At 37.9% G+C, this 24,092-nt stretch overlaps 1 protein-coding gene across 2 annotated transcripts in view; it reads right to left on the minus strand.

Moving 5' to 3' along the window:
• Positions 1-2,648: 2,648 nt before the first annotated feature.
• Positions 2,649-24,092, minus strand: part of Zdhhc15 (zinc finger DHHC-type palmitoyltransferase 15) — a 105,133-nt gene continuing 83,689 nt past the window's right edge. For both annotated transcript variants that reach the window (XM_042668688.1, XM_042668687.1), the window contains 2 exons: positions 14,943-15,021; positions 2,649-5,710 (listed from right to left, as the gene is read on the minus strand). In XM_042668688.1, coding sequence (XP_042524622.1) covers positions 14,975-15,021 — 47 coding nt within the window. In that variant the 3' untranslated portion in view covers positions 2,649-5,710; positions 14,943-14,974. The remainder of the gene's footprint in view (positions 5,711-14,942; positions 15,022-24,092) is intronic.

Consider the following 24,092-nt stretch of genomic DNA (forward strand, 5'->3'; position numbering starts at 1 on the left):
GATACATGAAAGGGATTTCCCACAGAGATACTTGCAGATTTTACCTAGCACAAAATGAGTACTTAAAAAAAGCTTATCTGGAATAAGACTTAGGGGTTGGTGTTAAGTAGAGCCTCTCCCAAGTGATTCCAATTCTCTCTCCATTATTATTTAGTCAGTTACCACTGACAGTTTCAAACCTCACCTTTCAATACTCTGCATTTTCAATGACTTTTCCCTTCTTGTTTGGTCAGTGGGAATGGGCTTTTGTTATTCTTTCAGTCAATAACTTTTTTATTTTTATTTTTGCCAGTCATGGGGCCTGAATTCTGAGCCTGGGTGCTGTCCTTGAGCTCTTCAGCTCAAGGCTAGCACTCTACCACTAGAGCCACAATGCCACTTCCAGCCTTTTCTGCTTATGTGGTGCTGAGGAATCGAACTTAGGACCTCATGCATGCGAGGCAAGCAGTCTACCACTGAGCCACCTTCTCAGCCCTCAATAACTTTTTGTGCAAATGATTCATCTACTGACTGAAGGGAAACTTACTTGCAAGTTTCTTTAAATATTTTTCAGAAGGCAATGTATGATTTAGGATTAAGTGAGCTGCTATGTTTACCCCTCTCCTCTCTCTCTTTGTGCCAGCACTAGGGCTTGAACTAAGGGTCTTGTTCTCTCACTTGGCATTTTTGCTCAAAATTAGTGCTCAACACCTCCATGTGTTTCTTTTTGTGGGTTAATTGGAGATAAGAGTTGCAAGACCTTTTCTGCCCAGGCTAGATTTGAACCTTGATCCTTAGATTTCAGCCTTCTGAGTAACGAGGATTACAGGTGTGAGCCACCAGTGCCCACTGGGCTCCTCTTCCTCCTTTTGTCATTTGAAGTACTGGGTTTTGAACTCAGGGCCTTGCACTTGCTAGGCAGGTGCTATACCACTGAGCCACACTTCCAGCCCACCTATGCTCTTTTCTCAGGACCACTGTATTCTTTTTTATTTCAGGTGCCATGCTTCTGGAGAGACTAGTTCATGCAATTTTCAGTACAAGAGAAGGAAACCAGATTTCCTGTCACACATAAAAACAAGTTTCTTCTTTTTCTCTTTTCTTATCACAGTAAAAGACAAAAGACATGTGCAGCCAAGCAGAAGACTGCACATTATTCATTGCTCCTAGACTGGTCTCTATCTGCAAGCCATTGCTGCTAATTTCCCAACTCACATTCTTGGAACATCTGAGAGGAATCCTGCACATGTGGGTGGGAGTGTTCAGAAGATGAGATATTTCAGGGGATACCACATACCAGTCAACGTTGGAGTGAATAAACTCCACTCTACCCCATGAAATGAGATGTATAGAAACTTGCTTCAGAGTGAGCTGAAACTTTAGCCTTTATCAATGTTGTTTCACAAGATCACAACAGAACAAAGAAACCACCATTTTTATGCATATACTTTTAATAAAGGACATAGGAAGATAAAAGCTGGCCAGCATTTGTCAGTATTTCTGCAGCAAGACACAGAGTTTTAAGAATACTACAGACAATCACTTTGAGCAGATTGATGGAAAAAAGGATTTGTTGCAAATTGGCAACTTGAGCTTAACTGCTGAGGTCCCCAGTGTCTTTCTTTTTCTGGCTCTCCAACACATTTCATATATTACTAACACCCAGTCCCAGCTTTCCTGCTGCATTCCTTGCTGATTTAGCCAGCAGGGTGAAAGCAATTATTCGTTGAATGCATCTTATCTCTCTCTCTTTTTTTTTTTTTTACTTTAACACTATTGCCTACCAAGAATCTTTTTCCTGTCTGTTTTAACTCGTTTTGTGGATGGCTGTCTACAAGGCTGCTCCAAAGAATACACATTTAATGATTTTTGAACACCGTGCAGGACACAGCCCTAGCCCTTTTGGGAAAGTAATTCACGGATTGCATGCTATTACGAGCCACCCATTCATTTTAGTATTTTATGTAACACCCACATGCAAAAGGCTGCAATATAATATGGTACCTGACAGCTAAGGCTAAAGAAAGGCAGATGGACCATACATTGTCAACCATTTCCTATTGATTGGATGGAACTCATGAATTTTCTGAGAACATGAGACTTGTGGAAGGGTCTGACAATCTTCTTACATGGCCTCTGTCCCTCTACACAGTATATATCTTTTGCATCAACTGAGTCTCTTTAGCCACTCTGACAGCAGAAATTTTAGAATGTATAAATGGAATGTTCTCTGCTTGCTGTGACTATTGAACTTTTTTTTTTTTAAGAAGAGAGAGAATCATGTCTCTATATTTGGTGTGATGACTTGGCAGCCAGCTTTGGGAAGAGTGTGTGTGTGTGTGTGTGTGTGTGTGTGTGTGTCCTCATGTGCACTTGCACAGGTATATATGATGAGAGGTCAAAGGGCTAGACTTGGTTATATTCCTGTGAATTAAGGCCTTATTCAATTTGAGGTGCACATTACAGCAATGCATAGTCAACATTTGTTTTTTCAGTTGTGGGCCTTGAACTCCAGGCCTGGGCTCTTCAGCTCAAGGCTAGTGTTCTACAACTTGAGCCACAGCGCCACTTCTGGTTTTCTGGCGGTTTATTGCAGATAAGAGTCTCACAGACTTTCTCCTGCCTGGGCTGGCTTTGAACCACAATCCTCAGATCTCAGCCTCCTGAGTAGCTAGGATTATAGATTATATGAACCACCAGTGCCCACTAGTTAATATTCTTAAAACATACTTGCTGGGCTTGTGCTTAAACCTCCTTCCACTTCAATGTCTTTACTTTGTGCAACTTGGCATGAACACGGTGAAATACATACTTTTCATTGGTGAAAAACAGCCCCGAAATTGGGCTCTATGCATGCCATAACAAATTATAGCACTGGCTGATGCCATATAATGTGGAACATTTGTATCACCTGGGGTTAGTGAAGGGGTTAAAGAGGCACCTATTGTATTAGAAAATGAGAGTTGTATAAATTGCATACTTCAAGATTTTGGACTCAGAGGGACTTTGGAGATGTCATCCTGTCCCAATTGCTGTCAGTACTCTAAGTTATGCCATGGTAATTCTAGTACTAGGAAGCCATATCACTCCACAGTTTACTGGATGTAGCAACGGAACTACATCTCTGTGCTTTTGGAGAGCACTTCATCTCTTTTACCTTTGCCATGGGAAAAAATAATCTCTGTCTTTTCCCAAGGATATTGTTGGAACAAACAGAAGAACATTTAACAAAATACTCTAGACTTGGTAAGGAAAAATAAAAAAGATCAGTAGTGAGAATATGGAAGAACGAATGGAGCATATTAGTTTGCTTAGAAATACTGCTATGGTTAAACTTTTCATTCCAGTCCTGCAATTAAAGACATATAAGAGCACTAGGAGTTACATAGCACCTTTCAGCTGTAGGATCTTAACAATAAGTATCTCTATTTTGCACTTAGGAAGAAGAGTACCAAAATTTGGGGGAATGAGATCCCACAGGGGTTGTTAGGCAAGGCTCCAGGGAAAAGGAAGCAAAGGAGCCAGGGCAGGGGGTGCCAGTCTTACTGTCTTCTTGACCCATAATTAGGTACAATAGTCAAAACTCAAATGATCAAGGGGTAGGGATATTATCAGTCTGGAAACTTGTGGGCTCAAAGTACTCATAGAGAAACAGAGTTTTTCTCCAAGCTCCCGGGTGCAAGCCTGATTTATTTGGTCATTTATAGACAGCACAAGTCTATAAGATTCTGAACAATCACCTTTGCAATACAGCTCCCCTGAGTCTCTCTTTCTAGGGGATTCCCTGTAGTTTTCTGACACTGTCATTTGTGACCTGATTTCCATCAGAGCTGAATGCTGGTGCACGGTATGCATCAGAGAAGTTCTCGATGCCTTCCTGATTGTAGCAGCTGTTCTGCCTAAATACTTGGCAGATGATGGGTGGGAAAGGGGAAGACCTGAGCCCCACTGGCTGTGGAGTAAGGAATGTACCCCCATTTAGAAGATGGTACATTTTAATAGGAATAGATGGCAAAGCTTGTCCATTATAAAACCATGTGGATGGCCAAATAAACTTTCAAGGGAAATCTAAACAAGAGACGTGTGTTAAAAGATGAATGGAAGAGGAAAATCATCTTCCCATCTGAATAAGTAAGATTTCATCATGAAATCCAATGTGCATAGTCTTCTGGACTGTTCCTCAGCTTTTGACTTTGAGAAACTGTCCCTGTCCCCTGTCCTTATTAGATTTAGGCATGTCTACTCTTTTCTTATGAGAAACATGCTGACCATAATACATTTACTTTACGTTAAATGCCTCATGTTGGTCAGAATTACCTAGGGGGCCCAAATGAAGGTTTTGCTATTGTTTTAAGTACCTGGATTGCTTACCATCTTAGTTGTACTGGAGCCCCAACACTGATTTATTTGTGGCAAGAAATTCATTTTTGCTCCAAGAGATTTTTTTGGAGAGTAATTAGTAAACCTAACCATCCCTCTAGCAGCTCAATTCTTTGATATCTGTAAAATGTCTCTAACTCCCACTGATCTCTGTCAAGAGTGCCAGCAGCTGGGCACTAGAGTCCTGGTTGAAAAATGAAAAGCATCAATACTGTTAGGTATTATTACTATAAAGAAGCAGCATTAGTGTCCATACTCATTGATTCAGGCACTAGGATTGAAAGAAAGGCTGATTATAAATAAATGGGGAAATGGATATAAACTATCTTAATGGCTGAGCTACCACTGAAGCTTAAAAAAGAACTTGCATTAATGTTCAGTTTTCACTATCTGTACATTAACCCCTGCGGGGAAAACAGAGATCATTCATTAGCTGATCCTCAGTCTAATGTCAGTTGTGAAACTTTACCCTTTTTTAACAGTATTGTAATTAAACCTGAAAATCACCTTTAAATGCCTTTACAAAAGTGATGGCCCAATAACTTAGGTTTATTACTATAAACCTTTAATCCTGAATGTAATTTATAAAGGCAAAAATAAAGCTAGATAGTCCAGAAATAAATCATGATGAGTAAGGAGGAAATCTGGTCTAATCAGGTCTTTTCTATTAGCTATGGTGTGTTCAGGAATGTCGATGGCAGAGAACAGGGTTTACATAACTGCTGTTCACTTCTCAGTTGGAGGACTTTGATCATAGTGATTTGAATGTACTTCTCAACTTTTAGATACTTGGTACAAGATAGTTCAAAGCTCGGCAAATATCTAAATTGCTATTTGGGAAAGCATGATTAAATAAAAGCTGCCATTTGTTTCAACCTTGATTTTCATGACATTACAGCAGAATGTTGGATAGCGATGCTGCACATATACATGTTTATGAATGCACATGCACACAAGCAGCAAATATACACTGATTCTCCTCAATACCTAACAGACCCTGCAGATATGACTAATAGTCTTTTGAGGGGAACTAAAGACCCCCCCCTCCAAGGTAGTCTTTTGAGTTCCCTTTTACCTGACAGGATGAATGTAAAGATAGACATTTTACACTTAGGCTTTTCATGGATTGGTGCGGGCAAGAATGGAAAAAAAAAGCTAACTTGAAGTAATTAATGCCAAACTGGGGTTCATTCAGCAAATTAATTTGTAACGTCCTGAAACATCTGCACTGCAAGTATTAGATGGAATGCTTTCAAATTGTGAAGCAATCACTCCAACGTGGTGACTGATTTTGAGGATTAGAATGGTTCCCAACACTGAACTCTGAAAGCCTCATGGGAGATGGTGGGTCCTGGGAATGAAAAGAAGAAATTCACAGGTGAGGTGAACAGTTTTAACACTCACTTTACAATAATATGCAATTGTTAAAATGATGTCTATGACAATTATGGAACAGTATTGAAAATGTGCAAAGGGAAGAATGCAACCATATATACAATATGATAGTTACTTTTAGTCTCAAAGTCATATCTGGAAAAAAAGGTTGAGGAAATTCACTAACCTGGTTGGAAATGATGGACTTGGGTAATTCGTTATTTTTTCTACTTTCAATGTATATTTCCTGCATTTTCTTTAATAAATATATAATTGGATAATTAAAATATTTACTTTTGAAATCTACATGGAAATAACATGAAGCTATGAAACAATGTTTCTGAATTTGAATTCTAGCTTTGATACTTGTTATCTCAATGATTCTGGGCAAATCATGTCAATATACCTTAGTTTTCTAATCTGTAAAGCAGATGAAATAAAGTCTATATAAAAGGAATAGAATATAAGAAAGTACTCAGGTAGCTATTATTGGCACAAACTTTCTGAAAATCAATTCAGACCTATACATGGAGTCTTTAAAAAGCTCATAAATTGATACCAGTGGCTCATGCCTGTAATCCTAATTATTCGAAAGGCTGAGATCTGAGGATCACAGTTCAAAGCCAGCCTGGGCAGAAAAGCCCTTGAGACTCTTTTCTCCAATTAACCATTGGAAAACTGGAATTGGAGCTGTGGCTCAAGTTGTAGAGCACTAGCCTTGAGGGCAAACTCTCAAAGACAGTGTCCAGGCTCTGAGTTCAAGCCCTAGGACCAACACACATGAACACACACACACACGCACACACACACACACACACATGTTCATAGTAGTAATTGTGCTTCTAGGATTCTATCCTTCCAAAGTGGTTTGAAATGAGGAAGGTACATCTATTCAATTATATTGCTCATAGCCTTTTTCATAATAGTGAAATCTACCTAAAATCTTAATGTTGGACAGCAGAGAAAAGTTAAATAGTTTCTTGACAAAACAGTAAAAATTTTGGTGTTACTGAAAAAAGCAGAATTTAAAACAGAACATAATATGTCAAAGTTTAAAAAATAGAGTCATAAAAATTTTGGAAAGTATCCTCAGGTGGTAGAATTATGAGTTATTTTCATTTTCTTCATAGTTGTTTTCTCTTTCACTGTTTTGAGTATGCTTCATATATTTCTTTTTGAGACAAAATTTTGCCTCACAGTCCAGGCTGGCCTTGAACATAGTCTTCCTTTCTCTCAGCTTCCTCAGTGCTGGGATTACAAGCTTATTAGAAGATTTTAAAATTAATTCTGAAAGATATTATCATAGAATACTTGGAAGATCAAAAGAGATAAAGAAAAATAATGATGGAATATCTCACATACTGTTTTTCCTCTCCCTTCCTCATCCATTCATCCAAGAAATAGTTACAGAATACTTACAAGTGCCAAGCCTGTTGCTAGGGGCTGTTACTAAAATGTGAACAAGAATGATGACCACCCTTAAGGAACTTACAATACAGTGTAGAGAGAGAAGAGAAAATAAACAAGTACAACACAGAATGAAAGTACCTTGTAACAGTTTTAAGATAGTGCCCAGAGGAATTTAGCACTCAGTTGTGAGGATTAGTCAGTGGTACCCAAATACATGATGTATAAATCATATATATATATATATTATCCAGCCAGGTGAAGGGGGCTGGGTCAATGAATGGGAGGTTGTTGAGGAAGCATCCCAGTATGGAAAACAGGAGAGGCATGTTTTAGCCTCCTTTTAGAGGCTAAAAGGAGAGTGTGGTTCAAACTTATGGGGATAGGACTGATAGGAAACTTCAGATTTGACAATAATTAAGATGAGGTTGGAGAGAGGAGTAGGGGCTGGATCATGAAAGGACTTGCAAACCACAAGGAGTTGCACTACCCTAAGAAATGTAACATTATTCATTTTGGTTGCAATATGGAGACTGACTGGAAAAGGAGGACAAAATTGGAGACAGGGAGACCAGTTAAGAGGCTATTGAAGTAATACAACTGACGCATGATCATGGGGTCATGGTAACTAGAATGAAATACATTGTTTGGCAATTAATTAGATGGAATATAGGTAGAAAGCAAAACAGAATATATGTACCAACATATCAATCAATCTATATGCAGACAGACAGTCGACAGGTAGACAGATAGCGCTAGGGACTGAACTCAGGGCCTATGTTCTTTTTGGTTCTTTTTGAGATGAACCTCCTATTTATGTTTTCTACATAGCTGAGATGACAGGCTTATGTTACTACTCCAAGCTTTTTACTAGTCAAGATAGGAAGATGGGGTCTCATGCACTTTTTTCCTAGGCTGGCCTTGAACTGCAATCCTCTCAAGCTCCACGTCCCAAGTATATAGAATTACAACCACGAGCCACCATGCCTGACTACGAAATGGATATTTTATTAGAGAACAGAAGTAAAATGCATTTGATAGTTCATTCAGGTCTGGAGCTTAGGAGACAGTTTGGGGCTGGAGATGCATACACTGTGGTTATCAGCATATACATACACATATGTATACACATGTATATATATTATATATACTATATATTATAGTATATATAATATATTATATATTATATTAATTAGTATATTATATATATATGTATATATATATATATATACAGAGAGATTCTTTGAGGAGTAGATTTATATGATGATCATTTTCATGTAGAACTCTAGCAGAGTTTGGGAAAGCACTGTTTCAAGGAGATTTCTGCTGGTAGACAGAGGCAAGTGGAAGAGTGTTTGCCTAACAATTCAAGACCCTGAGTTCAAACCCCAGTACAGGCACACACAAAATTGATTGACACATGAGAAAAGTCTTCTTTTCCTTTTAATTTTTTTGTATGCCAGTACTGGAGCTTGAATTCAGGTCCTGTGCACTATCCCTCAGATTTTTCAATCAAGGCTGGTAACTCTACCACTTGAGCCACAGTTCCACTTCTGGATTTTTGCTGGTTAATTAGATATAAGACTCACAGACTTTTCTTCCTGAGCTGGTTTGGAACTGTGATCCTCAGGTCTCAGCCTTCTGAGTAGCCAGGATTATAAGTGTGAGCCATCCACACTGGGCTAATTTTTTAATTACAGTCACTGCAGTCAAAATTAAATTTGATTTGGTGCACAGTTGTGTGAGTTTTCACAGTTGCATAGAATCTTGTAACTGTCATCACAGAGAAAATGCAGAGTTTTCCCTCATTCAGTACCCTGGCAACTGCTGAGGCTTCTTCTCTCTCGAGTTTTGACTTTTCCAAAATGTCATACAAACGGAATCATACACTATGCAGCCCATACTTTTTACTTGGCATAATGTGTCTGATATTCATCTATGTTGTTTCAAGTATTGATAGTTCATTCTTTCTTGTTGCCTAGCAGTACAGTTTGTTTATAGTGAGTATAGTGAGACTAAGTCCTCCAAATCCCAGCTAGCGTTAATTCCTTTTTGTAAGAAGTCACCATTTAACTATTGTATGTGCTAGACCAAGCAAAGCAAGCCATTCTTCCCAAAGTCAGATTGTGTTTGCCAGGACCAGCAGAATCACTGAGAAGGGCAAGATAGAGTAAGCATAAACATAGAATTTTCTAAGAGTTGCCTTCTGGTACTTGAGCTTGTAGTTACTTCTGCTGATATATATGTATAATATATATAAAATACGTATATGTGCATTATATATATATGGTGCTGTTTTTTGTTTGGAGGATTTATGTATTTGTGTGCTTATTTATTTAGTTCCAGTTAGTCCTGAGGCTTGAACTCAGGGGCCTGGGCGCTGTCCCTGAGCTTTTGTACTCAAAGCTGGCACTCTACCACTTGAGCCAAAGCTCCATTTCTGGGGGGTTTTTTTGGTGGTTAATTGGAAATAAGAGTCTCATAGAGTTTTCTGTCCTGACTCTCTTCGAACCATGATCCTCAAATCTCAGCCTCCTAGGATTACAGGCATGAGCCACAGGCACCTAGCACTTCTGCTGTTTCGACACTAAGTGGTATTCTAAACTGAGATAAAGACCTAGAGACATACAAAATAGGACCCTAAAGGGTGGGGTTGCGACAACTTGTGTGTCTTTGGCTATATGCATTCCTTTGTATTCCACTGCTCTGTAAGAAACCCCTACTCCTCAGTAGACGAATGGATCAAGAAAATGTGGTATATATACACAATGGAATTCTATGCCTCCATCAGAAAGAATGACATTGCCCCATTTGTTAGGAAATGGAAAGGCTTGGAAAAAATTATATTTAGTGAAGTAAGCCAGGCCCAAAGAAACGTAGGTCCCATGGTTTCCCTTATTTGCAATATCTAGTATAGGTATGAGTCAAGCGGAAAAAGTCAGAGAATGTGATGTTAGGAAAACGAACCCTCAAATATGTATTTTAATGTTTTTGTTTCTTTCATGCATGTGTTTCTAACGCATTTATAAGGTTATTTCTTTGTTGCTTTGTATGTCCCTCCCCCACAGTGTAACCCCCGCTTTCACTATATTTGATGTCAGTATAACATGTGGAGGAGATGGGGACAAACAAGTCGTTTAAGGATTCAGGTGGACCTGTTGCAACAATGAGAAGTACAAAATGTCATGTCAAAACCAGCTTTACAATGTCGGTGTGGGGGTGGGGGGAGGGTGGGTATGATTGGGTGGGGGGGAGGGGGGAGGCTGGGAAGGGAGGTGAAGGGTAAACAAAGGAGGAGGCTGCAATGCTTGGTAGGAAATGTATGCATTATCCTGCCCATGTAATTGTAACCCCTCTGTACAGTATGTTCTCAAATAAAATAAAATTAAATTAAAAAAAAAAAAAGAAACCCCTACTAAACTGGTTTTCCTCCCCAAGCTGACCGTGTATGTGTTATTCTTTGGGCTACTGGTACTATTCCAGTCTAGGGACACACTATTCTTTATGTCTCCCCAAGAAAGCCATGCAGTATCCATGATGTTTAACTTTGTAAGAAATTGCCAAACTGATTTTCTTTCTTTTTCTTTTTTGTCTGATTTTTCCATCTTTACTACTTTGCATTTCCAATTGAAATGTCCCAATTGTTCCACATCCTTGTTACCACTTGGTACTGTCACAGGTTTTAAATTTTTTAACCATACTTGTATGGGTGTAATGGATTCTCTTTATCGTTTTAATTTATATTTTCATAATAGCCAGTGATTCTGTGCATCATTTTTGTGCTTATTTATCATTTGCATAGCTTCTTTGATGATATGTTCTTAAAAACCCTTTAGTTGTTTATATATTCAAGTTTAGTTGTTTATATATATATATATATGTGTGTGTGTCTTTCATCAGATATTTGACTTAGATATTTCTCCCCAAATACCACAGAATGTATGATTCAATTTACATAAAATGTCAAGAGTAGGTAAATGCATAGTGATTGAAAGTAGATTAATGAGTTGGGCATGCTAGCACTTGGGAGGCTGAGGCTAGAGGATTACAAGTTTGAGGCCAGCCTGGGCTACATAGTGAGACTTTGTTTCAAAGAAACAACACCAAAAGAAAAGAAAACAAAAAACACAAAACGCAACCCAAAAAAGTGATTAGTGATTGCCTAAGCATTGGAATGTGAGTAATGAGCAGTGACTGGAGATTTTATGTGTGTGTGTGTGTGTGTGTGTGTGTGTGTGTGTGTGTGTGTATGTATGTATATATGTATGTATATACACAATATCTATATATTGCATATATACTTACATAAATATATATGGAGAAATTCTTTTGTGGAAGATAAAAATGTTCTATAATTGATTTTAGCTATGGCTGTGCAGACCTGTGAATATACTAAAATAAAAACCCACATTGTGACCAAATGATAGAATGTGTGAATTGTATTTCAATAAAAGTACTTTCAAATTTAGGGCTGGGTAGATTGGTTATTGAGCAGAATATAGCTCAGGGGACAGAATGTAAGGGACTCTGGGTTCAATCTCTGGCACCAGAAATAATCAAATCAAATTGCATTCATATGATCTTTTCACATAACCCAATTAATTATTACTACCAATTATTCTTCCATATAATTATCATAGTTATGCAATATTTAATCACAATTCAATCACAAACTCTCACTGCTAGATATTTAGTTGGTTTAGATTTTGTGATATTCTAAAAACTGATAGAATAATTCTATAATAGAAGTTCTATAGCTATAGTTATATAGCTCTGATGTTTCATTAGGATACATTCTTAAAGTGGAATTAGTTATCAGGTAAAATTGTAAGAACATTTTAAGGCTTTTATAATGTCACCACATTGCTCTAAAAATGATGTATAGATTTAAACTTTTATCAGCAATGCATAAGAATATTTATTTCAGCCGGGCGCTGGTGGCTCATGCCTGTAATCCTAGCTACTCAGGAGGCTGAGATCTGAGGATCGTGGTTCAAAGCCAGCCCGGGCAGGAGAGACCGTGAGACTCCTATCTCCAATAAACCACCAGAAAACCGGAAGTGGCGCTGTAGCTCAAGTGGTAGAGCACTCGCCTTGAGCTGAAAAGCTGAGGGACAGCGCCCAGGCCCAGAGTTCAAGCCCCACGACTGACCAAAAAAAAAAAAAAAAAAAGAATATTTATTTCAATATGCCTTTGCCAACACTAAATACTGTAATTTGTAAAAACTGGCTGATTTAATAAACAAAATTGCTATTTTACATTATTTTAATTTGTATTTCTTTTCAGTGAAGTTGAACAATTTCATATTTACTCTTCATTTTAAGTTAATTTTATCCTTTGTGTCTCCACATCTTTTGCCCATTTTCTAGCTGCTGTGTTTTTCTTTGGCTTACTGATTTGCAAGGGCTTCCTAAATTAAGGATGTTAAATTTTGCATGCTGTATATCTTGTAAATGTTTTTTTTTTTTAAATTTTACAGCATTGCTTTTTCATTTTGAAGAAAACATCATCTAGATCCGGCATTTTTGTGTAAAAATTATGGAAATAATTTCTTTTTATATACAAAAATTTGAGTCAAAATGAAAAAAGTTAGCATTTACTAATTCTAAGTTATAAACACTCAAGTATTTCAAAGCTATGGGTCTTAAAGCAACAATAATGTAAGAAAAAAACCCATATGGATATTCATTTTATTCTCCATCTTTTTTTAAATTAAGAACACTTTCAAAGGAAAATATGTATAAAGTATCAAATAGTTTGGACATGCATAATGTATCCAACTCTTTTTCTATTGATATATATTCAAGTTGTTTTCACTTTGGAGATTTTAAGCTTATCACTGTAGTGATAGACATTCAAAAGTCTTTGTCTTGATATGTCTTAAAATATTTTTCCTATTCTAACTTCATTGTTCCCACAAAACCAATCAGCTAATTTATTTGGACAATGTGTTCTGGAAAAAGCATTACATAAAGGCAATTTTGCTTATACAGAGAGCATATAAAATGTATTTCATGCTTCAATCTTCATTTAAGTTGTTTAAAAAAAAGGGGGCTCATGGTCATATAAACTTCTTCTGCTTTGGAGGGTTCATAATATTTCCTAGCATATTAAAAACTATTATAACAAGTACTGTAGTAAAGGGCAAAGCCTTATTATCTGTTTAAAGAATCTAATGTCAGATCAGGTCAAAGGGCTATTACAACCTCCTATTGATGAGTCATAAAACCCAGTAACACATGGAAAGCCCTGACAATTCCTACACAAAGGACAATGCTCTGATTTTGTTTGTAAAGTGTTTCCTTTAAATTTTTTTCACTAGATAACTTTTTTCCTTTAATATTTGTTAGCATGTCAAAATACTAGTAGTTCATGGAATAGCCTTAGCAAAATGCTAAAAAAGAAATGAGAGAGGTGAGCACCACAAATGATTTTATTCTAGATATCACTAGCATACAAACTGTTTTCTTACCTACATATCAAACATTCATCAAGATTTTAGATAAGAAAATAGACATTATCCCTCCTATGACCTTTGATTATATGAAACTATAGAGTAAGTAGTCCAACGTGTGTGTGTGTGTGTGTGTGTGTGTGTATTAGTACTGGGACTTGAACTCGGGGCTTGGGCATTGCTCCATAGCTTTTTCTTCTGAAGGCTACCATCTACCACTTGAGCTACAGCTCCACTCCAAAAATTTTTGGTGGTTAATTGTCTCACAGATTTTTCTGCCTGGGCTGGCTTCAAACCACAATACTATGATCTCAGCCTACTGATTAGCTAGAATTACAGACATGAGCCACTAGCACCTGGCCCAAGACAGGCTTTTTTCAAAGTAGTGCCCCAGTGGAAATCGCATGATTTTGAAGTCAGTCCTGGGTTGAAAGTAACCAGTTGTGAAACCTTGGGTAAGTTGTGAAACCTTGGGCCTAACACTTCTCTGCACTTTAATTTTCTTGTAAGTAAAATGGGAATAGTAAAATTCACACAGTTGCTGTAAGGAGTAATGACATAACATACACAAAGTACAGTAGGGCTGGCATACACAAGGTCTTAGGCATTGGCTATACTTGTATACAGTACAGAATAGTAAGGGAAAGAATTAAAGACCTGAGAACCCATAAACAGATTCATAGGCTGCCTAATCATTGTTATCTTTCTCATGGGAAAAGAATTAGAAGCCTTGTCAGATCAGCATTTTGTACCTCATGCTATTTCTATAATGAAAAATCTTCTTTTAAAACAGAATTTCACTGGATTTGTTTACTTGTATGTGTTGAAAAGAGAAGGCTGTTTGGCTGATCACTAGGTCAGAGAGAATCTATGCATAGAACTACTTGTCACTGATTACCAATTAGTAGCAATTCAGGAAGGTTGGAATATAGGAAGGGTGCTTTTTGCCTGTTAGTAGGTAAGTAGGTTATTACTGATATAATGGAGTCAGGCAAAAAGAATTATTTGTAATCTAGATCATTTCAGAGACCTGGAATGCACCATGACAAAGTTTATAATTCACAATATGAAAGTAAATAACTTGAACAGAATGTTTGGCTGTTGGGGGCTCCCCTGGGGTACTTTAGCACAAATGATGTAAGTGTGAATTTGTAAGGAATAAAGGCATCTTTTTCAGTACCTGCACAGAGAAATTATGTATAGAACTTCTGCTTATGTGTGCAATAAGAGTGAAGATTTTAACACCTCGCTCACCGGAATGAAGATTTAATTCTTTTCCAGTTCTGCTCCCTCAAAGCTTCTTCTTAACAGTCTAGATGGCACTTAACAAACCTTCAGAATACTGACCTGTCTGAGAGACACAGGAAACATGAAAACTGCTACGTTTCTGTTTCCACAGCCAGGGAAGAGGAGACTTCTGGATAATCTGAAAGATTGAAAAGTAAAGATGATTGCTGTGGCTTGGGTATGGTTTAAATGTGCTCCTAGTGGAAGGTAATTAGGTTATTGAAGGTTTTGCCCTCAGAAGGGAATTATGTGGTTCTTTTTTCTTTTTCTTTCTTTCTTTTCTTCTTTTTTTTTTTTGTGCTAGTCCTGGGGCTTGAACTCTGGGCCTGGGCACTGTCCTTGAGCTTTTGTACTCCAGGCTAGCACTCTCCACTTGAGCCACAGGCTCTACTTTCTTGTGAAATGCTGGTTAGCTTGTTCTTCTCTTTCTTCCTTTCTTTCTCTTTCTTCCCCTTCCTTCCTTTCTCCATTTCATTCTTTTTTCTTTTCCTTCCTTCTTTCTCTTTCTTCCTTTCTCCTTTCCTTTCTCTCACTTTCTCCATTTCTTTCCTCTTTTCCTACCTTCCTTCCTCTTTCTTTCTTTTCTTTTTTCTTTCTTCAATCTCCATTTCTTTCCTTTTCTTTCTTTTCCTTCCTTCCTTCCTTCCCTCCTTCTTCCTTTCTTTCTTCCTCTCCATTTCCTTCCTCCCTCCCTCCCCCTCCCTCCCTCCCTCCGTCCCTCCCTTCCTCCCTTCCTTCCTTCCTTTCTTCCTCCCTTCCTTCCTTCCTTCCTTCCTTCCTTCCTTCCTTCCTTCCTTCCTTCCTTCCTTCCTTCCTTCCTTCTCCTTCTTCCTTGCCAGTACTAGGGTTTAAAGTTGGGGCCTGGGCACTGTCTCTAACCTTTTTCAAGCTCATGGATCCCACCACTCTATCACTTGAACCACAGCTCCACTTCTAGCTTTTTGCTGGTTAATTGGAGATAAGAGTCTCACAAAGTTTACTACTGGCTGTGAATCACAATCCTCAGATATCAGCTTCTTAAGTAGTTAGGATTATGGCATGAGCCACCAGTGCCTGGCTAACTCTAGTTCTTACAAGCAGACTATTACAAAGCAAGGAAACTCCATGTACGTGACTCCTTATAATGTGACCATTTCCCTTTCTATTTCTATTCCATGCCAGGGGGCTTTTGTTATAACAATGGATCATGCCATTTTGACCTTATAGCCACTAGAATTGTGAGCCAAATAAACCTCTTCATTTGATAAAGTGCCCACCTTATGTCATTTGTTACAGTAATACATAACTTAAGTAACAAAAATTAACATGGTGATCAAAAGTTCGTGTACCTTAAGTGGATGACTATTTATTCAACAGCATTTCTCTTTCTTGTCCAATGCCTCCAAGTATCAGATATCTATACAACTCTAAAATTGATGTGTATATAGACGCATTTAGAAACAGCTCAGCCATTTACATTCCAAGAGGAATAGGCCTTCTATAGTACAAAGATTATTCTATTTATCAATGTTTTCTGGTCCATAATATTGGCTAGTATTTGACTTAAATAGCTGTGATGACAGTTCAACATCTTCTGACCTTAATGGAATGCTTTGGATCTTGCTACTCACAAAATTACCTTGTCTTGCTATTATTTCACTGGATATAATTGAGAGCTATTACAGTACTTTCAATGTTGGTATGTTTCTAAAAAGGAATGAGGAGATTAGAAAATAAGAGGCTTTGGGATTAAGGAGCAGCAGCATTTCTGGTACAAATGTTTTTGTTTCTAACCTCCAGGTTTTTGGAAGAACAAAGTGCACTCGGAATCAGCTTGCATAATGTACAAATAACCACTTCCTTTATTCTCCCAGCATAATGATGTACTTGGCACTCTGAGATAAGAAAATTGACAGTGGTCATTCCTTCTGTTTTCTGCCAAGTACATTTTCTTTTATGAAGTCATTATGCCTTTCAGAGTACTCTTAGAAGTGTGTTTCTGAAGCCTAAAGCCAACCAGCCACGGTAGGTGACCTTCACTATACCAGCATGCCAAACCCTCATGTCCCTGAGTTAATCAGGCAAGTTTTTTTTAGTTGGTTGTGGGGCTTGAACTCTGGGCCTGAGTGCTGTCCCTCAGCATTTCAGCTCAAGGCTAGTGCTCTACCACTTGAGCTACAGCACCACTTCCAGTTTTTCCAGTGGTTTATTGGAGATAAGAGTTTCAAGGACTTTCCTACCCAGGCTGGCTTTGAACTGTGATCCTCAGATCTCAGCCTCCTGAGTAGCTAGGATTACAGGCATGAGCCACCAGTGCCCAGCTTCAGGCAAGTTTTAAATCCTCAGCTGCTTTCTCCCAGGAACAGTGGAAAAGCAGAAGGGATTTTGATAAAGTCTTTTGGAATCATGACCCTATGATAGAAACCACATTTTTGTTTTCTGTGGAATCCCAGCTGGAGGGTATTCTTGCCATTAAATCTGAAAAGAAATCAGCCATAATTGGGAGGGGAAATAATAGAAAATCAGTTATCAGCAGGAAGGAACAGAGAATAACACTTGGTCAGACAAGGAGAAAAAGGCAGCAGGTGCTTAAGGACAAATCTTGTCTGTCTTGCCTATCTATCATTTCTACAAAGAAGGCATGAGCAGAGGGAAAGATAATTCTGCAAATGCAACAGACTTCTTGACTTGCTGTTCCTGAGAAGTAATCCTAAACCTTTTGGATGCTCACTCCTTGCTGGCAATCAGCTTTGTCAAAATTTAATAGGTATGGTTTGGCAGCAAACCTTTCTAGAAGTTGAGAGTTACGATTCTGCTAAGTGGATTGCTTTTACTTTTTCTCACTGTGATTCATCTGCTTTTTATGGCACAGAATACTTCCACCAACCAAGTAAAATCATGCTTTTGTAGACATGATGCCTTAGATGAAACACTTGATGATCCACTTCCTTCATATTCTCACTTCTAGGGTGAGAGGAAGGTAAAGTAGACAGGTAGCTCACCTTTTGAGGAATATCTTGAAAGTGAAAGCAGTTCCAAAATATCAGGCTCTGCATAGCAGATCAAAGCTGAATGTAGGGAATCAATTCGCCTTCTCATTCTGCCATCTATACCTATACTACATCCCCCAACCCACCTGCTCTTGCTGCCCATGCAGTAGGCACAAGCAATAAATTCATTATTCAGTAGATATCTACCAGTGGTATCATTTTAGTCCTAGTGTATGCTGGCTCAGCTTTGGTTTTCTTGTCTTATCCAAGATCTCTTTTCCTTTAAAATTCTAGGTTCCCACATAAATCCTTGGTACTATAAAAAGTGACTGGAAGTGCATATACACTTCCTTCTAGTTGTTGGTTCTTAGAGACTGGGAAGTGCAGAGACACAATGGAGGAAACCGTGCAGAGCTTGAAAGAACTTAGGTTGAGTCATAAATGCTTCAGGATCTTACATAAGTCACCCAGCCTCAGCTTTTCCCTCTGTATAATAGGGTGATACTCTCTCATCCTCAGGATTTTTGAATATTCTCCTCTGAACTCTTAGGTGTTTTCAAGCTTCTATTCTTGGCCTTCTGACTTCCTCTTTTGCCATTCATTTCTTTGTCTACACAGATGTATTTCAACACTCTATCATTTCAGATTTTATGCTTTATTTCCTTTACATAATTTTATCCCCTCCTTTATTTCTTCCATTTTCATGCATTTAACTGCCATATCTATGCAAATGGATCCCATCTCTGCAGTCTGTAGGACTATTTTCAATTAAATAAAAATGTCTTGTTACCACCACCCATAAAGCCACTGTGACACAAGCCCGGCTTGTTGCTGTTCTTCTCAGTTCTTGTGTCTCCAAACTCCATTTCATTCCTGCATATCAGTACATAAGTAATCTTCCTAAAATTAATTTTTTGGTGTGTAAACATTATCTCAAGAGCATAATTTTAATAGTTATTTCCTACTATATTAAGTCTACAAAGCCCTCTATCATCTGGGCATATTTTTACCTCTCACAAGCTCACAAGCTGTGCTTCAGAATGGATAGCTTGCTTAGTTCTCTTTCAGCATTCATATTGTACCTCTTGTACAATATGCTATTTCTTTCTTTTGTATTCATTTACTTAATTGTTATTATAGAGGTGATGTACGGAGGAACTACAATTTCATGAGTCAGGTAATGAGTACAACGGTGTCTTCCCTTCCCTCACTCTGTTCCAGTTCCTCCCTCCTGTCTCCACCCATCAGTTGTATAGTATACTTTCATCAGTGTCCAGTGAGCTCCACTGGACACTTTCCCCTTGAATTCTGTACCTTTCCTCTCAACCCTCCCAAAGATAAACACTTGAATACACCATACATAGGCAAAGAAGACAGAATTATCAAACACTAAAATGAGAGAGAGGGGAGGGGGAAGGAGAGAGGTCACTCACACACAGTAAGGCCAAAGGAATATATTCTTAGGAGAGAAACACAAAGGTACAATTTCTAAGTGCCTCTTCATATGCATATAAAATAATATACATATTAGATACTATTTATTTTCTTCTAGAACCTATACTGATGCTACTCAATAGCATCTGGCTTAAGTCCTGACTCTTCCTCACAACTCTCCCTAGTATGATATTTAACTCTCCCCTCTTTTATTCAAATACTCAGTGTTAGGGTTAGGATATCCACTTACTATGGGTATCACATAGTGCTCAGCACCAGGTTAATCCTCTATCAGGTATGACAATGTGTTAGAATTCTGTACTCTTCCCATTTCCCCTTGCAATTGTGATTTTCTTAAGGATAGAGGACTTTGATTTATCTTTATATACCTCCACAATGCTGTGTTTGAAGTATTCTTTCAGAAAGTTTTGTCTGAATTGAACTCACTGATTGAAGAATTAAATTACTTCAGGAACTAAGTTGGAGTTCAGGGTCGGACAACATAGGAAAAGCAGGAAATGAACATCCATGATATTACTGTCTATTTTTCCAAGTGCTAAGGCCATGGGAACATGAGCAGAAAGTCACTTGCAGATGTCTAGCTACTCAAAGAAACAGGCCTTCCCCTAACCTAGTGTTTGATGTTTTCAAGGATGATCTTGAGTTTCTACAGTTCAGCAAAGGCAAATGGCAATGGCCAAAATGGTCCAGGTGATACAAATGTTTATACAGAGAATTCATGAATTAATAAATTTGGTCCAGAATGTGGACATACATTTATAATGTTTGTAGTAGATTTTTGTATATTTTGTAACATTACATATATATATATATATATATATATATATATATATATATATATATATATATATATATATATATATACATATGAGGTTGTAGTAAATCCATTTGACTTCTTACTCCTCAGTGCCAGATGGGCTGAGAAAAAGACCACACATGGAGGTGAAGTTGGGGTAGATATCATGGAATTGAACCTGAGGTCTAGAGAAAAGATGTCCAAAAGTCACATGTATAACCTAGTGTCAGAACTGAGAAGTGCTTCCCATGCAGGAGAAGGTTTTTCCTCCCTTCTATTTTTGGTGAACAAAGCATAGACCCTGAGGTAATGCTCTAGGTAACAATGCTCAATAGGAAATGTACTCATTACCTTATTCATATAACTGTAACCCTTTTGCACACTATTTTTACAATAAAAATATTAAAAATAAAGAAGACATATAAACTAGACAGGAAAGAGGAGCAAAGGAGAGATCCTGGGTGTGACGGAGATCAAGGATTTGGACTTTGGAGCCAGGATCAATGACTTACATAGGTATGTGACTGTCAGGTTCTCTGAGTTTGAGTTTTATTTTCTATAAAAATTAGGTTATTTAATATGTACTACTCATTGAGTGAGTATGAATATTTAATGTAACAAAGCCTGTATATCACTTGGCACATAATAGGCATTCAACAAATGCTAGTTGTGTCCTTAGAATCATCTTTTTCCATGTGCAAATGTATTTTTGTTTTCTTGTGCTGGTCCTGCGGCTTGAATTCAGGGCCTGGGTGTTGTCCCTGAGCTTTGTTGCTCAAGGCCAGAATTCTACCACTTGAGCCACAGCTCCACTTCCAGCTTTTTGTTGGTTAATAGGAGATAAGAATGTCGTGGACTTTCCTGCCTGGATTGGCTTCAAACAGTGATCCTCAGATCTCAGTCTCCTGAGTGAGCCACTCTCAACCACCTGTGCAACTATATTTTGCTAAAGGTGCAGAGAATAAGAAAATTAAGATGATAAGGTCTCTGATTTCATTGATTTCCACATCTAGTCCTCTACTTCCTAAACTCTTTACTGGAGCTAGGGAGCATTCTTCCTGTCCTTCTCTCTCAGTTTGGGGTCTCATGAATAACACCTATGACTTTCCTTATACCACATACCTCCTTCCTCTTGCCACCAATCCAAGTCCTATTTAATCTTTGAGGTCCAAATCCTACCTACTCTGTGAAGCCTTTTCTGATTAGTCTAGTTTACAGGATCCTTTCCTTTGAGATCCTATTGCAAACACTTCACAGTTTTAATTATTTGGTCAGTAACATATCCTGCATTGTGTTTTGTTACACAGCTCTTCTTGTGGATGTCTTATCTTCCAAATACACTGAATAAATGAGTTTCTCTTCCCTTTCCTTTTATATTTTTGGTCAACCAGCTAGACATTCTACCCAAGAATAGTACTGTCACCCACATGTAGGAATAAGAGAGAAAATAGCCTATTGGAAAAGATCCACAAATGTCTAATGATAAGGATATGGCTCATGTGAAAACTAGTTTGGAAGGCTCTAGTATAGGTCAATGTATCTTGAATTCCCTTGTGGAAAGTTGGTAAAGAATTGCCTGAGACTAAGGACTTTCCCAAAACTGTCTTCATCCATTAACACTATCTAGGGAGAAAAAATAAGGGCAATCTTGTGCTCCTGAAGAAGTACTTTTCAGGTAGAAATCATGAATTTAATGTAAGACCTGGTCTAAGTCCCGTAGCAGTGTTCAAAGCTCCTCAGGCATTATCATTCAAGTACGGTTAAGCCTGAAGCACAGTGATAAAGTAATGTTTGCTTCAAGCAAGATTCAATGGCTGTTTTTGACTGGGAGATGATTGCACAAAACTTCACCCAGAGATGTATCTTCTAACAATGAAGCTCTTGATGTGAAAGGCCTCTTATCTCAGAACCACAGCTCTTGTATACACAATACACTTGGAGAGTGTGAGTTGTGATGAAGACAAGGGCCCTCACCAATTCTCTTTCAAGGTCTAGGAATCACAGCCACCTCTGCCATATGGCGAAAATGTGCTTTGATAAGTGTATCATTTCATCATCTTCCAAAAATAACATTTTTCTATTCTTTCCTCTACTTAAAAAAAAAAAACCCTCCACAGTTTCTGATCATCCATAAAATGAAGTTTAGTCTTGTATCAAAGGTCACATCCAGTTGATACCAGTTTGCCCACTGAATTAGCCTAACTACACATATCTTGTATTATGTGAAGTTGGACAATTTTCCATGCATGTTTTCCATGTATGTCTCTATTAGTTCATAGACTGTACTATTTTAATGCTCATTATGGGTCCAGTATCCAAACTATAGTATGCTCTCCATAAATAGTAGCTAATTTTTTCTGTTAGTCTTTCTAACAGGAAATTTGTCATGGCAGCAGAAACTACGAGATCAAAAATAAATCAGAGCTGAGTATTGGTGGCTCATAACTGTAATGCTAGCTATTCAGAAGGCTGAGATCTGAGGATTGAGGTTCAAAGCCAGCCCTGGAAGAAAAATTCCACAAGACTATCCAATTAACCATGAAAAAGCCAGAAGTGGAAGTGTGTCTCAAGTGGTAGAGTGCTAACATTGAGCAAAAAAAACAAAACTAAGGGATAGCACCTAGGCACTGAGTTCAGGCCCCAATACCAACAAAAGAAAAGAAAAGAAAAGAAACCTTTTATACCTTGAATAGTAATGAGTATATGTAAAGAACACTTTGTCCAAATAAAAGAATAAGAAACCGGCCTAAGTATAAAAAATTTCATATACGAGGGGACAAAAATCAATATTTTAAAGATAATTATTCAGCATTTGACATGAGGGAGATTAGTACTTCAAGTGCTAGTGATCATTAACACCAGAAGGTTGTATTAGAAAATTCAAGCAATTTTGGTTTTATATTATAGAGATTTTTTTTACACTTGAGTTAAGATATATTTGTGATATGAAGGGGTTTCATTGTGATATTCTCATACATGCACACTGGATTTTTTTTAACTTGTTAAAAATATCCCCTCCCGGGATGTACTCTATTAAAAATTATCAAAAGAAATTCAAGAGTTCATTTCAAGTCTCAGTTGGAGTTAAAAGCAGTTTGAGCTAGTTAAGAGAATTTCAGTTCTTTTATCATCAGATTCTTTTGAAATATTTTCTTGTCATACTTAGTACATGATACAGAACATCTAGAGTAGGCTGTGCATAATTATCAGGTACCCTAGAGTTTGATCTTGACCTGGAGCTCTCAATTGGATCCTCAAATGAGACTGATGGAAGAGCTATGTAAAAAGAGGAAAGGCTCTGGCTTTAACTTTTTTTTTTTACTAGAAAATAAAGAAGCTAAGCCTTGTGGATAGAGGTCTTATCATTTTTTAATAGAAAAAAGTCTAACTTGGTACTAATATCAAAACCAAAGCTGAGTTTAGCTTCACAAACTAAGTATTTTTAATAATCTTTTATGAAGACTCAAATTTGTGGGTCCAGGTAAGGGAATCATTTAAAAGTCAATTATTATGAGTTTAGGTTTATCCTAGAAAATAGGAGGATTGGAGAAGTTCCTGTAAACACTGGGATAACTTTTATCTGGAAAGTTTTGACTGTATTAGGGTTAAGCCAACACACTTTTTTCTCCTTTTTGTGCAGGTACTGGGACTTGATCTTGGGCCTGGATGCTGATTCTTAGGATTTTTTTTGCTCAAGGTTGGTATTCTACCACTTGAGCCACAGCTCCACTTCTGGCTTTTGCTGGTTAATTCGAGATAAGTGCCACATAGAGCTGGGCGCCAGTGGCTCATGCCTGTAATCCTAGGTACTCAGGAGGCTGAGATCTGAGGATCATGGTTCAAAGCCAGCCCGGTCAAGAAAGACCATGAGATTCTTATTTCCAATAAACCACCAGAAAACCAGAAGTGGCGCTGTGGCTCAAGTGGTAGAATGCTAGCCTTAGAGCTGAAGAGCTGAGGGATAGCACCCAGGCCCAGAGTTCAAGCCCA

This window comes from Dipodomys spectabilis, unplaced genomic scaffold, assembly GCF_019054845.1.
Source record: "Dipodomys spectabilis isolate Male_0828 unplaced genomic scaffold, ASM1905484v1 ptg000468l, whole genome shotgun sequence".
In the NCBI taxonomy this organism is placed as follows: domain Eukaryota; kingdom Metazoa; phylum Chordata; class Mammalia; order Rodentia; family Heteromyidae; genus Dipodomys; species Dipodomys spectabilis.